At 38.5% G+C, this 15,622-nt stretch overlaps 1 protein-coding gene across 1 annotated transcript in view; it reads right to left on the bottom strand.

Annotated features, from left to right (window-relative positions):
* The window catches only part of RPS6KA5 (ribosomal protein S6 kinase A5), a 173,607-nt gene that overhangs the window by 8,294 nt on the left and 149,691 nt on the right, over positions 1-15,622 (bottom strand). Inside the window, exons 9-14 of the mRNA XM_055304445.1 lie at positions 14,440-14,601; positions 13,134-13,259; positions 12,617-12,750; positions 11,847-11,940; positions 8,130-8,300; positions 4,243-4,434 (exon numbers count right to left, since the gene is read on the bottom strand). Of these exons, the coding sequence (XP_055160420.1) occupies positions 4,243-4,434; positions 8,130-8,300; positions 11,847-11,940; positions 12,617-12,750; positions 13,134-13,259; positions 14,440-14,601 (879 nt within the window). The remainder of the gene's footprint in view (positions 1-4,242; positions 4,435-8,129; positions 8,301-11,846; positions 11,941-12,616; positions 12,751-13,133; positions 13,260-14,439; positions 14,602-15,622) is intronic.

Here is a 15,622-nt window from a genome sequence, read left to right as displayed (position 1 = left end):
TCACTGAGGAGGAATTCCCTACGACTTTTCCTTGATGAGGAAAGAAAGGAAACTGGGTCTGGTTGATAGATGGTCCTATTAGAACATGAAAAACTCAGTGAAGCCACCTGTTCAGGACAATACCCTGTGGGGTTGGAGCTCCATCCCTGAGGATAACATTGAACCAATGGATGATCCACTGGTGCCAGGTCCCCCATATCTAGATTCTTTTTTTAGAGGGAGAGAGAGCATGTGCAAGTTGGCGGAGGTAGGGAGCGGGGGCAGAGGAGAGGGAGAGAGAATCAATCTCACGACCCTGAGATCAGACCTGAGCCAAAAATCAAGAGTCAGATGCTTAGCTGACTAAGCCACCAGGCACCCCCTCTCCCATATCTAGGTTTTATGGGTACATGGCCCACTTATAAAACTCAAGTTTCTGTCCCTGCAAACTTAGGGTTTGCTTCATTAGAGGTCCTGGTTCATGAACTCAAGTGATCAGCTGCACTTGATAACAATAAGTGACAACCCAGGTGTGTACTTCTGCAATCCCTCTTTCTCTGCTTTCTTCCTTCCCCCTGGGATTTTGCTCCTTAGGAACACAAGGAAACATACCTTAGCTTCAGGTTCTGCTTCCTGAGGACCCCAGACTAGAATACCTTTCTACTGTTGATGAACATTTTATTTGTTTCCAGTTTGGAGCATTCTGAAACATGCTAATTAAGATCTACCTATCTATCTATCTATCTATCTATCTATCTATCTATCTATCTATCTATCTCAATGTCATGAGATCAAGCCCTGCTTCAGGCTCCCTCAGTGGGGAGTCTGCTTGAGAATCTCTCTCTCCCTCTCCTCTGCCCTTCACGCTCACAAGCACATGCTTGCGCACACACACACGCACACACACACACTCTCTCTTTCTAAAATAAATAAATCTTTAAAAGAAATTCATATGTTGAAGACCCAACCCCCAATGTGACTATTTTTAGAGATAGGGTCTATATGGAGGTAATTAAAGTTACATGCAGTCGTAAGGGTGGGGTCCTGATCCAATGGGATTAGCGTCCTTATAAAAAGAACAGCAGAGAGCTTGCTCAGTCATGCTCTCTCTCTAAGCACACTCACTGAGGAAAGGCCATGTGAGGATACAGAGAACAGGTGGCTGTTTACAACCCAAGGAGAAAATCCTCACCAGATGCCAACATTGCTGGCATCTTGGCATTGGACTTCCCAGCCTCTAGTCTGTGAAAGAAAAAAATTCTGTTGTTCAAGCCATCTAATCAGTGGCATTTTGTTATGGCAGCACCAAGCTAAGACACTGTGTAAGTTCTATCTTAATTAAAGTCCTGCATGTTTTGGATAGGGACTGCAATATACATGAGGCAGATGAGCCATATGAGACTATCGGATGCAGCTTCCTGGGGTATTTGTATTACTCAAGAGGGGAAATGTAAATTATTTTCAAATTATAATAGCCACATTCATGTTTATTAGATACAACACACAAAGAGGTCATAGATTTCCTTTTTTTTTTTTTTTAAGATTTTATTTTTAAGTAATCTCTACACCCAATTTGGGGCTTGAACTCCCAACCCGAGATCAAGAGTCATATGCTCCACTGACTGAGCCAGCCTGGTGTTCCAAAAGGCCATAGATTTCTAAAGCAAATTAGGAGACTCCAAATAAACTTTGTGCTTCCTACGGAATAACTAAGGCTTTGTATCTAGATCTTCTGGAGATATGCATTCATTCACTTGGAAAGGCTTGCAAAGCACTCTGTTTTTCTGTGACAATTTAATGCACAATGAACTTGGTTCATCTGTATTTCATTGTGTATCTCTAAAAGGGACAAAGACACAACCACACCATTATCATACCTTAAAAAAATTAGCAGTAATTCCTTTATATCATTCAGTATCCAATCAATATTCAGATTTCTCCAACTGCATCAGATACACTGCAGGTATCTATTATAATTACATCTGTATGACTCAGAGTTTGAATTTAATAAATAGAATTGTAATTAGAATTTGCTTGAATCAGAATTCAAGTCAGTGTAAATATTGTTTTACAAGTGTCTTTTAATCTACAGGCTCTCGGGCTTTTTTTTCTCAGAGGAGAAACTGGGTTATTTGTACTGTAGAACTTTCCACAGTCAGGATATTGTGACTGAACTCCTGTGGTATCAGTTAAGCTGTTCTTTGTTCCCTGCTTGTCTTAACAACTTGACAAGCAGACTGAGAGAGAAGCATGGCTTCCACATCCACGCAATCACACAAAGTTACTTCCATAGACATGCATTCAGAAGTTCTAACATACCTGTCCGTGCGTTCTAAGACTGTCTTTTAAAATGTTAAAGAGCATGATAATTATTATTGACCTATATTTAAAGTAAAGGCTCTTTTACATGGGGTAATTTTATATTATTGCCAAAATTGGAAAGCTCCTTTTTATTTAGACTAATTTTTTAGGAGAATGCTAATGAAAATGTCATTGGTTTAAGTCCTTAAATGAAACTCTCAAATCTATAGAAGTTAGTTGTTTATTTTTATTTAAAATATCTTATTCATAAATATTTAATTTTAGTTTGAAAATTATAAATGATGACTTAAAATTTCTGGAAAGAAAACCATATAAAGCTTAAAAATAAAAGAAGAACCATCCTGCAGGGACAACTGGCTTAGCCTCTGGGGGAATACAAACTGACACCAAAATAAATCCCAGATGGAGTGCAGATTTAAGTATAAAAATAAAATATAATTCTAGAGGAAAATTTAGGAGAGTGTTTTTATAATCTTGGGTTGGGGTAGGGGTGGAGGGATAATCTGACATTGAAACCAAATATCATAAAGGAAAAGACTGACATCTTACTACATAGAGACAAAAAATTCTCCATTTAAATCCTTTTAAAACCCAAAAGAAAATCTCATATTACTATAAACAAAGTTTTCACACAAATGACAAATCAGAAAAAACATCTCCAATATCAATGGCAGACAAAGGATTAAAATCCTTCACTGAGCTTTAAAACAAGGAAAATTTCTCCACGGGAAAATGGGCAAAGCTCAAAAACAGCAATTCATAAAAAAGAAAATACAAACGTCCAAATACATGAAAAGATGCTCAAAACTAAATATTCATCAAAGAAATGTATGTAAATTACAACAGTAGGACGTTACTTAAGACTGAAATCGATATTATCTGATGTATTCGCACACAGTTGATGAGAATATGATCTGTTTCCTTCTAGAAGGAAATCCAGGCATATATGTCAAAATAAAGATGTGCATGCCCTTCTCATAGGAGTCTATTTCAAGGAAATAATGAGACAAATGCAGCCACATATATAAAAAAAACAAAAAACAAAAAAACAAACCCTGATTTGTGTAGTTTGTAATTAGTGAAACACTGGAAAACGCGGACTGCTCATTAGTAAAGAAATGGTTAAATGAATGCTGGAGGCCCAAACCACATGTGTAATATAGTCTTGTTTGTTAAAAAAACCCACATAGCTGACAGCACATATAACACGGTGGTAAAGGCGGGGGTGTTAGGAGCCGGGGAGCTCACACACATCATCTCCACACAATGAGATTATGAGTGATTTCACTTGTTCCTCAAATCTTTCTGTATTTGTCTGAAATTTCTTCCCTTAAGATTATGCATTACAAATTACATGCAGAAAAAGTCAAGCTATTTTGAGAAGAAACATGCCAAGGTTTTTCTAGCTTTAATGTTCTGTTTCTGATCACGGCAGCCAAGGACATTTTGTGAAAAGCATGCTTACGATTACTGTAAGTTACTATAAATATTTCTCGCTTTACCTATTAATTTGTTAATTTATCCTAAATTATCTTCTATAATTACATTTTTAGTCTGAAAATCTCACAGAATGTATTTTTTAATGTTTTCCTATTAATAAATCACTTTGCTATTTTCACATTATATCCAATATGCCTGTCTTTTGAAAATATACTGTTGCCTCTTTTAAAAAGAAAAACACTATATAAACTCTTCATGCACATAAAATGCAATGCCTTCAATATTTCAAAATAAACCAAAATAAAAACTCCTACATTGTCTCCAATGTCAATTTTAAAAAAGGGAAAGATCTGTCTTGGGTCAGATCTTTCATTGTACAGAAAATAAATCAATTTGTCAATTTTTCCCCACAACTTTAAGAAAAAGAGCAGGGAGAGAGAGACAGGCAAGAGGGCATCCGGAAAGTGACTAGGTTTAGCGACTCTAGTGAAAAGAACTCACCAGAATGACGCCCAGGCTCCAGAGGTCACAAGACTCGTCATAGCCATTATGATTCAAGAGCTCTGGGGCCGCATAGTGCAGGGTGAAGCAAGGCGTCTTGAGAGGCTGGTTATCTGGTGGCTTTAAGCGTGCAAACCCAAAATCGATGACTTTAATTTCCAAATTGTCATTTTCATCAGTGAACAATAAATTCTGCAAGATACAAACATTTCAATTAGTCTCACGTGAAACTGTCCTGGGACTTGGTGATGCCATTTATGTAACACTATCTACATGCTGATACTGGATTCCGACACGGAGAGAGGTCTGATGCGGAGGGTCTGGGAGCCGGATGTCAATGTACTGTTGTTCTCTGCCTTATGTTTTTTTGTATGATTTCAATTTTATAATGTCTTATGGAACATTGTTCAACTGTAACACACTTCTTCCCACATCAGAGCCGTTGTCTACATTTTTCTTGCTCACAGTGTTTGCCCTCTACCTCCTCTATCAGCCTCCCTTCTGACCTGGTTCACATGCACCTACTCTGTGTTGAGAAACAACCACCCTAATGTGCCACCAAACTCAAGTTAGAACTTTTTCTATTTTCTGCTACTATATTTTCTTATTCTTTCTGGTACTTGGCATCTTGGTATTATCAATTCAATGTCTTCTTCCCCATTAGGCAGTAATTCCCTAATGGCAGGGACTATGTGTCCACTTTACTTATAACTCTATTCCGAAAACCTGGTACAGTCATCTAGTAGGTGCTTTGGTACATATCTGCCCATTGAATACAGTCATAAAAAAATATAACTGTATCTAGTACATCCTATTTAAGAAGACACGGTAGGCATGCCTGGCTGGCTCAGTTGGAAGAGTATGCGAAGCTTAATCTCAGGATCATGAGTTCAAGCCCCACACTGGGTGTAGAGATTACTTGAATAAATAGAAAAAAATAAAAAAGAAAGAAAGAAAGAAGACATGGTAAAGACATACATTATATTTCAGAAATATTTTCTCCCAGTTAATAAACATTTTTTTGATGCTTATGGATATTATCCCTCAGTTATTCAGAAAACAGTGCTCTCTTGAATCTCTCATCGCCAAAGCCTTCTCAGTCACTAAGGCTTTACTGTACTGTTCTCATGTTTATGTTTATCATGTTTAATAAATGCTAACAGTCTGATGCATGGTCATCCTTTTTATTATCAAGCTAGTGCCCACAGTAAGTGAATCTGATTATACTGACTTCAGACATCCTGACAAAACCTGTGACATATTTATTAAATTATTCTTCAGATCTGGAGCATCATTTGTTTGTTACTATTATTCCAGCTAAAATAAAGGACATCGCAGAAAGCAGCATTCGTACAAAGAAAAATCTTCTACACCTTCCATTCAAAAGTTAAAAATGCAAAATGTGGGAGGAGAGAAAAGCAATAATATTATAGTTTTCTTAAATGTTCTATCATACAATGCTTGATCCTGAATTTGTGATGGAATTAAAATGTGGATATAACTGAATGTAAGGCTTCACAACACCCCAGTCACAGCTGGGGTTCATCCGCTTGAGCTGGGGAGAAGTCTTTCAGCAAATGACTCCCGAGCTCCTCTGCAGCGCAAGCCTTGTGCTATGAACACAGAGGCATGAGAAGCACACCTGGCCCTCGTCCTCATGGAGCCTGCTAAGCCTTGGGAAATGACTTCAGTTTATTCTATATTAAGACAGGCAGAGGACTTCCTTAGCAGCAGTTCTTGATGTAAAGGAGACGCGGCCTCCCGCTCCCATTCTCTGAGCGGAGTTGGATGCGCAAGGGCAGGAATGGCAGGAAGCAACTGCCTTTCAGCCTGATCTCAAGTCCCACTTGAAACTAATTTGATGTAATTTTTCTTAATCTTTCAAGAGTATGGGGTCCAATTTGAAAAGTACAAAGCAGCCCGCTAAGAATGTTAGCCAGCTTCTAAATTTGTCTGCTTCTCACTTAGAATTTAGGATTTTGCCTAAGCAGAAAGCCAAGGCCACATAAACATCAACCAAAAGATATATAATCAGATCTTAAAATATGACATCAATGGGAAAGGCATTAAACTTTTAGTCTGGAAATAATATACTCTGCCATTTAAAAGACCAAGTAAAAGTTATTTTATCATGGAGATGTTAGTACAAAGGCACATTTTCATTTCTCCAAAATCTATTTTGATTTAGGGCTATAACTGTAGTAGAATCTCCTAAGTAATCTGACAATTCTTCATTTCAAATGATTATTTGAAAGAAAAGGTTTGTAACAAACAAGAATTAAGCAACATAAGTATCTTTTTGATCAGTAAAATAGGAAGGCAAATTTAAATTCTGTTGGAGAGGACAGTTGCCTCATCTGAGACTCGTGGGATGACAGATGGCCAGTTATCAAAGAATAAAACATGTGAAAATGAATTCTATACAGTCATGGAACAGATCTTTTCAATTAAAAAAATTACATGCTTGTTCCTTGTCTATCAAGAAAACATTTAAGTGGTGTGCTTTCACATTTAAAAATAGATCTCTAATCTCCGATGTACAGAGCACCATATTTTCAGTGGGTGTTCTGTAGGAGAGTGAGAACTCGGATGAAGGAAGCAGAGGGGGAGCTACCAGAGTTGCAAGTTCATAAAACAATTCACTTTTGATTAATTACTAGTAATGTGAGTAACAGTAATAGGAAGTCCACAGACAGAAGTTCAGATGCTTTAGAATCAGTCAATTATATCTGGATGCACAGAATTCTATTTTTAAAACATCCTCTTCCTATCAATGATCAAGATACTTAAGCAGGCAAAAAAAAAAAAAAAACCCAGTGCTTTCAGAGACATATTCTTTTGTGGTTTAACACAAAAAATAAACTCCAAAGAAATTATTACTTAAAAAAAATTGGCAATGCATTATAATCACGTGGCTATTAAAAATGAAGTTCTATTTTAAAGAGGAAATATGTATAATTTTGCAAATGAAAAAGGATGAGTCATTGTTAGTCTTTCATAAATTATTGGGTTTTGTTTTTCAATTTTCATGATTATTTTGATGATTTCCTCAAAGGGGGGAATTTTCATAGTTTTGATACTAAAAAGGGGCTTTCTGGAGTTAGAACCTTCTTTAATAACCTTTTGAAAGTAGGAATATATAAAAAGCTGCTGCTTCCGCATTGCTACACAATCCTATAAATATCATACATGAGCAAAAAGAAGCGCATAAAAGGACTGTACAACTAGTTAAACCAAGACAATTCTTTTATGTTTAAATATTCAGAATAGAATTATATACGTTGCTATTCATGAGATAATCACTTTGATTACAAAAATGAAAAATAAGCTTTCACAAAATATCATTTGAAAAAATCCCTCTCAAACGGTACACATAGAGAAAGGATATTATTTTCTGCTACAAAACATTTCCATTGCTATTTTTAGCTCACAACTGTTGCATAAAGTATTTCTTCCATAAAAGGCTCTCACACTTACAAATATAACCTCAAGATGATCTGCTGGCAAAAAGAAAAAAAAAAGAAAAAGAAAAGAAAAAAATGTATTTTAGACTAAAATAGAAAAGAAAAAAAAATCCAAGAAATGGGATATCTGCAAGTATCTTTTTTTTTTTAAAGATTTTATTTATTTGTTCATGAGAGACACAGACAGAGAGAGAGGTAGAGTCATAGGCAGAGGGAGAAGCAGGCTCCCTGTGGGGAACCTGATGCAGGACTCAATCCCAGGACCTGGGATCATGCCCTGAGCCAAAGGCAGATGCTCAGCCACTGAGCTATCCAGGTGCCCTGCAAGTATCTATTTAGCAGAAAGCCCCAAGAAACAAAGCAAGAGAAGCCTGCAGGTCCCAGGGGAATATTTAGGAACAGCCTGAGTGACAGGGGCGATACCTCAGGCTTCAAGTCTCTGTGCACCACGCCGACGTCATGCATGTGGCTGACAGCCGAAACGAGCTTCCGCATGATGTAGCTGGCTTCTGTCTCACTGAAGTGTTTCTTCTTCTTAATGCGCTCAAACAGCTCTCCCCCGTTCAGAAGTTCCATCACCAGAAATGTGTGAAGCTAGAAAGGAAAAAAAAAAGAATAGTGCAGAGAGCTTTCACCAAGAGAAGTGTATTTACAGATGAAGCATTCCTGGACTATTAACTATCACCAATAAATTTGGATAATCCCTTGTTAAAATAATCAACAGCAATCCTTACTAGTGTAGAGGGAAGAACTGAAGGATAATGTGGTGTTTTTAGAATTCTATTTTGGTAATGGAAAATTTCAAGTGCTGCAGTGAAATCTTTATATATCCCTTCTTTGACTAATTCTTTCATTTGAATTCCATTCCAACCCTCTCTATCAAGTTTATGTATTTTTCTTTTTAAAGTGTGACCTAGTGCTGATAAGAATGTGAAATCATCGGCTTTAAACGATATAGAAGATTAATGACAGAGTATGGGCAACTACCCACAAGAGCCCTGACCCAGCCAGTGAATGGCAAATTTATCTTTTAAAAAGGGTATTGTTTTATGAGGGCACTCTAAACCTTCTCAGAGCTCAATGGATTAGTTTCAGGGTTTCTTATTAATATCCATGTCAAATACCCCGAGCTCAATGCAGGGTTTGTTTGTTTTTTTTTTAAATGATTACTTTAGCTATCAATGGTATTATCATTAACTATAGTTTAAAAATTACTTCTTTTCTATGCTTTGTATACTAGTCCATAAAGAAAATGACACAGGAGCAATCAAAAAGCAAAGGGATTTTATCAGCTCTCAAGTGAACACAAGCATGGAGTTTAAAAAAAGATACCCAAAGAACAGATTCAGGTGCTATGTATCACAGAACCAACACTATTCAATAAATACATTTCCTTTTGAATTAACAAAATTCAAAAACAAAGAAGAAAGAAAGAAAGAAAGAAAGAAAGAAAGAAAGAAAGAAAGAAAGAAAGAAAGAAAGAAAGATAGAAAGAAAGAGCCTTTAAAAAAAGGCAATTATCCTGTACATACTGGACAAATTTTAAAAGGTGAACTCTTTCAATAAGAGAATTGCTCTCCAATAGTTTGAGTTTGTACATACAACACATAAAGTCAAAGTGGAAAGTCTGTGACAAGCATAGCCAGAGAGCTTTAAAAAGAAAAAATAGAGGGTGATACCTGTAAGTGGTTTAAAAGAGGTTTTAGAGTCAAACGTGGTTTGACTCTATTTATGACCCTGGGGATGCTCCTTAACCTCGATGAACTTTAGGACCTTACCAATACAATAGGTAACAGTGAGAAAAAGTATATGAGACAGTTGGATGATGGCTTTCCAGAGACGTCCATATCCAGATCCCCAGAACCTGTGAACATTACCTGCTATGGTAAAAGGACTTTGTAGATGTGATTAAGGGTGCTGACATGGGAAGCATGTCTGAATTATCTCTCAGAGCCAACAGTATGGGATGGGACTATGGAAACAGATTGGAGTATAGAGAGAAGGGTCACAAGCCAAGGAATGTGAGCAGTCTCCAGAAGCTAAAAAAGGCAAGTAAATGGATTGTCTCTTAGAGTCTCCAGAAGGAACCAGTCCTGCTGACACCTGGACTTACACAAGTCAGACTGATTCTGAACTTCTGATCTCCAGACTGCATGATGATAAATTGGTATTGCTCAGGCTGTGGTTATTTGTTACAGCAGCAATAGGAAATGAGTACAGATCATGATGCACTGAGTGAACTCCACAGCTGCAGAGTTGGAGGCTAAAGACCCACCCTAATGGATTTCACCATTAGCTGAAGAGAAAATTGTGTGCACCTGGGGATGATCTAGGCAACCGTGTCACCTACACAGAAAACTCATGCAAGGTATCAACAGCAGAATGATAATATATTTTAATATATCTGTACTGGTATATATAGCGTTACATCATGAGACAACTTATTTTCAGTAACCCCCCCCCTTTTTTTTAGAGAGGGAGAGAACGCAGAGGGGCAGAGGGAGAGGAGAGAGAATCTTAAGGAGGCTCCACGTCCCAGTGTGGATCTCACAATCCTGAGATCATGACCTGAGAGGAAACCAAGAGTTAGATGCTTAACCCATCAAGCCATTCAGGCATCCTTCAGGAACTCCTTAATATAAAAATAGCAAATAATAAGCTTAACCTGTGGCATAAGTAAAAAACTAGGGATGCAGTTCCTGAGATCTGACATCTGCCTGAATATAAGACACTGAATGTCTTTGCTGGGACGTAAGTGTGCACAAGTGCAAAATCAGAGGGGGAGGGTCAAAGGTCACCCTCCAATCCCATGACCAATGATGTGCTCTTTTTAAGTACCTCCAGTGGATGGGGGACTCATTACCTCCACTGTAACTGGATAGCCCAACACGGTAGAGGCAGTACAGGAGCATGAAGAGCAACTCCCCCAAGTCCTCACTTCCAAGATACTCATTTTTCTGTCTATGAGAACCAAAGAGCCAGGAGATGATAATGTCATCTTTGGGTGCTTACTCCATGCTTCTGCCTCCCCTTAGGCAGCAGAACAGAGTAATTAAAAGCTTGTTCTGAAGCTAGATGCTTGGGTTCAGAGCCCAGCATTACCACTTACAAACGGTGAAACCCTGTTATTTAACTTCTGTGAGTTTCAGTTATTCTAAGGACTGAATAACACATGTGGAACCTGGTATGGTACCTGGACCTCATAAGGTAGGCAATAATAAAGGACAGCAGTCACTGTGGTTAGGATGTGTCATTGCTGGCCATGGCACTCTGGGAACTTTGGGTATATGGTAGAGAACCAGGCCCAGGACATGGTGCTACAGCAGCACGTGGGGACAGCCCAGGACCAGAGTCCAGGTTTTCCCGGCTAGATGCTCCTGATCCTTCTGAGTCTGTTTCTTCTTTGGTAAAGTTAGGGTAAGCCACATCCAGGATTGGTTTTGGCTCCTTTGCTCAGCATGTTGTCTCAAGTGGGACTGTGTCATCTCACCCAGTCCTGGGGAGGAAGGTTAACTGTAATGGAGCAATTTTTGTCATGGAAGGTGGCCATGGAGGGACTGAGGAGACATGGACTTGATCCAGTGGCCTTCCTCCCACATGCAGAGTTCCATGCTTCTGCACAGGGTTCCTGTTGGAAAGCAGGATCAGGAGAAGAGGGGTCAGTGTGATCTGCCCTAAGGTCTGGGCAGAATATGCCCTCTGCAGTACTATGAAAGGGAGGACCTTTGCCCTCCTGCTTCATCTTTATTCTCCAGCTTGCACTAGTTAGGTTTAAGACTCTCTAAAGTCTATTCTGGAAGTGAAAAGAAAGGGGAGGGCTGATAACTAATTGACTCCTGAGAACTGTCCAGTGATCACACTATGGTGAGTAGCTGCTGGAGTGTTGACAAGCGGCTCGTGAGACTGCCACTGGCCCCTGCCCGCCGTCCTTCGTCCATGTCATGTGCGCCCACTCCTGAGTGAGAAGAGCAGAAGTGAAAGGATGCACCGGATTGAAGGATGGGTAAGAAGTTTCTCTGCCCTCTCTAGTGGCTGGGTCACATTCACATCCCTGACTCTGACCCGGCAGCACCGACAAAACTGGTGGGAAACAGAACCCTCTATGGGAATCAGTCTGCACAGCAAAATAGTGTGAAATACCTGATCATGAAAAACTTCATGCAGCTTCACAATATTGGGGTGTCCTTCACAGAGCTTCAGAGCTGTTATTTCTTTCTGAGTATTGGCTTCCATCCTGCAAAACAAAAGCAGTTAGCCTCCACATACACACCTCTTCACCAAGTTTTTATGTCCCGATGATCCCAACCCGAATTTTGTGTTTATTTACTGTGTATTTGGAATGTAACTGTTGAAGTCTCACAGCGAGGTTTCTGACAGCAATGAGTCCTATGACCCACCAGAACAAGTAATGCATTATCCCTGAGACAACGATTATTTCTGAGTCAGAAGAGAGCCAATCATATAAAGAAATGGATGCCTTACTTCCCTGACATTTTGGTAATAAGAATACATAGTCATGGAGGTAATAATGTGTTTCCAAAACAATGAGCTGGCTCTCAAAGCTACCGGCAAATTGCTAAGTCATTTCAGGAAAAAAAAAAAAGAATCTCGAATCTATAACTATTAGGCACGGCAACAGCTGCTGAGCAAGTCTGACTGCCACCACCATAGAAAATGTTCTCGCAGTAACCTCGAAAGCCTGTCACACTGATTTATGTCTCAAATGGATTACTTTACTAGCAAACATCTATTAGAGTCAGAAGGATAATGGATCAACTAATGAGCTGAATGGCTAAACCCATGGGTGAAAAGCCTTACAAGAAACCACTGCTTTTAAAATAAAAATCCTAATTTACAGAATTCATTGACCAGGATGAGTCCATACAAAAGAATGCCAGAAATGGTCCTACCTTTTGCTGATTATTTTGACTGCAAATGCTTGGTTACTCTTTTTGTGTATGCACTTCCGACAAATTGAAAAACTTCCCTCTCCCAGTGGCTTGTCCTTCAGATCCAGGTCATAGTGCTGATAGAAGGGGGAGTCCTGATAAGAAACCAACATCACTTAACTTCAGAAAATACTAGGAATGCAGAGGGATAAATAACATTGTGGGTGAAAGAACACTATCAATGTTAATAAATATGTGTGGGATACATTTATAATCTAAGATTCATCTTGCTTTAGCTCATTTCTACTTTCATCTATATTACTTTTTAAGATACATAATTTGCTATCATTGCACAAAGGAGTTCACTGAAGTTGATATGACTAATTCTCTAGGGCAAATGCTGCTATTTCCACTTACTCATTTCCTAAAATTGCATCTTAGTCAAATGGTAAGTGTCTCACGTTCACTGGCCTTGACAATGTTAATTGGTGTTGGTATTTAAATCGTAACTATGTCATCTCATTGACCACATCTATACCTTCATCATCGCGCTCCTGGCAACATTTGTCACTCCAGGACGGTCAACTCCCGTGTGAAACTGAAGAGGATCTATGACGGCAGCATTACGCTTGAACAGAATGGAAGGAGCAACAAAGGAATAGCCCTTCAAAAGAAAAGGAAGAGTAAAGAATGAGGATTTGCAATTTTTCAGGTTAGCACAGACCAAACTGTAGCAATTTTTTCCTTACATCAACAAAAAAGAATGAAAAACATTCAAATAGGTGTTAAGATGAATCTCATTTTATTTGTGATCTAAAATGCAAGGTGATTTCACATCAATAGAAAAATGCTTTTCAGAAGGAGATAATGCCATCTTCTGGTAGAATTAAACCAATTCAAAATTAAAGGCAGAAAAACCTTACTTCCTAATCCACCCCCAGTATCTGACTCACAGCTGCGATTCTTTTGCATTGCTGATAAAAGTTCGCTTATAAAAACACAACTAACTTCTCAAAAAGGTAGAGTTTAAGGCATTCGACAAAGTGGTCCAAGGGCTATTGTTTTGTAGCAAGGTTCACTACAGTTAGTTTCTAAGTTAGCAATTGTTTGACTCAATTATTAAATTTGACTCAAATTTTAAATTGAGTTTTGGAAAAGAAATAAAATCAAATGGTAGAATGATGGCCTGAACCAAAAGTGGCATCATGATAGATAATTAATCTGCTCAAGCTAGAACATTCACTAGTTCGAAGGATGTTTTGTTTGAACATCTACTATGTGCCCAGCCATGTACTAGACATTTGGGTCATTAAGGGCCAGGGACACAGCCCAGGTGACCAGATGAGGCCATACTAATGGGATCCTTCTGGGACTCAAGAAGGAAAGCTCTAATGCCATTTGACAGTGAGGCTACTGCAAGTCTGAGAAAAATCTTTTTCTAAGTATAAAATCTTTTCTAGATCTTTTTCAGGAGTTGGAAAGCAGTTAAGATTGTTGGCTGAAGATAAAGAATCAGATAATACTTTTTATGAACTGCAGAAAATTTTGTATGGATAGAGGTAAAATAAAGTAGCATTGTATTTTTCTATAAAAGAGCCTGAACAGAAATGAAATTTCAAGGAAAAAAATCAGCACTTCTTTATATATAAAAAAACACATAATATCCAATATGTAACAGACCATAAACTTCAGCTGATAATGTGCAGTATCTCTATGTTTAATAATTTTGAAGAGATTAGAGAATCTTGCTTTTAAGATGCCAAGAACGTTTATGGGAAAATTAGTCTTTTTTTTTTTCCTGAGCACACATGGCCCCTGTGCATGAACAGACTCTTGGAGATTACCTGAAACAGCCTCTCGGAGCTCTGGGGCAGTGCTGCTGGGGAGTAGGTGGGATCCATCTCTGTGAACTCTTCTGCAAAGTTACTCACATCTAATTCATCTCGGATGACTGGCTTAAATGGCGCGGGCACTTTTTTGGCGGCTAAATCATCCCAATTTATTTTCTAAAACAGAGAAAAGAAAATTAGTACAAAGTAGAAACCAACAAAGTTGGAGTATTTTCTGAGAATTTTCTAAGAATAACAAGGACAGATTCGGGTTTTCATTGGTTGATACGGAAAGTACACATATTGCGAATCAATAATTAGAAATATGGTGGGTTATTTATTTTTTTTAAAGCATGAGCACATTTTCTGACTGCAGTTGATTGCTCCAGCCAATGCTGAAAGATGAGACTGCCCTTGGTCACTGTGGGGTCTTGCTGGGTCCTCTGGGGGGGGGGGGGGGACCGAGATACCCTAGGGATAACAGAAAAATTATTTTTGTCCTGACCCTCCTGAGAAAGGAGGCCAGAACAAAACAAAACTGAACTGTAATAAAGGGCTTTTCAATGCTCTATGGACATGAATATTAATTCTAAAGGAATATTCCTGTTTTCTAGAGGCAATGTTGAGTGACTCTCTGCCTATACTTGGTTTCCCTCCTGGTCCTCTGGACAGATCAGAAAATAAAAACTCACTATAAATCATGCACTTGTTTAGGTCTCTTAAGTGAAAATGGTACTATCATACTAATGTAATCATCTGTTTCTCATTTAACTTGTATTCTAGCTTTTTAAATACTGCTCCTTCTCTCCCCCATAGGATAATCCAGGTCCCCTCTCCCCCCATGCCAGACACTCACTGCCTGATAAACTGCTATGTGCTATGTTTTAGAGTACTCAAATTCAACTCTGTGCTCTATTTAACTTATGCTCCTTCTGTCACTTAAAACCACCTCAGACAAGACTTATTGAATTGAATTCTACAGCCATCCTATTAACATACTTCCTCAAATCTAAAATGTCATCACTGATAGTGAGATACACCATTATTTTATGTACCATTTAGGAAGAAAAGGCATTACCAGCTGGAATGGTTATGATATCCACTGTAAGACACATTTCGATTTCAGAGACGGTTGATGACAGTCGCTAAGTTTAATCAACCAACATAAAATGTTTTTATTATGCCCTCTTGTGGAGGC

This window comes from Nyctereutes procyonoides, unplaced genomic scaffold, assembly GCF_905146905.1.
Source record: "Nyctereutes procyonoides isolate TBG_1078 unplaced genomic scaffold, NYPRO_anot_genome, whole genome shotgun sequence".
NCBI lineage: Eukaryota > Metazoa > Chordata > Mammalia > Carnivora > Canidae > Nyctereutes > Nyctereutes procyonoides.
Note: the sequence above shows the minus strand (reverse complement) of the source record. Positions and strands in the feature narration are given on the sequence as shown.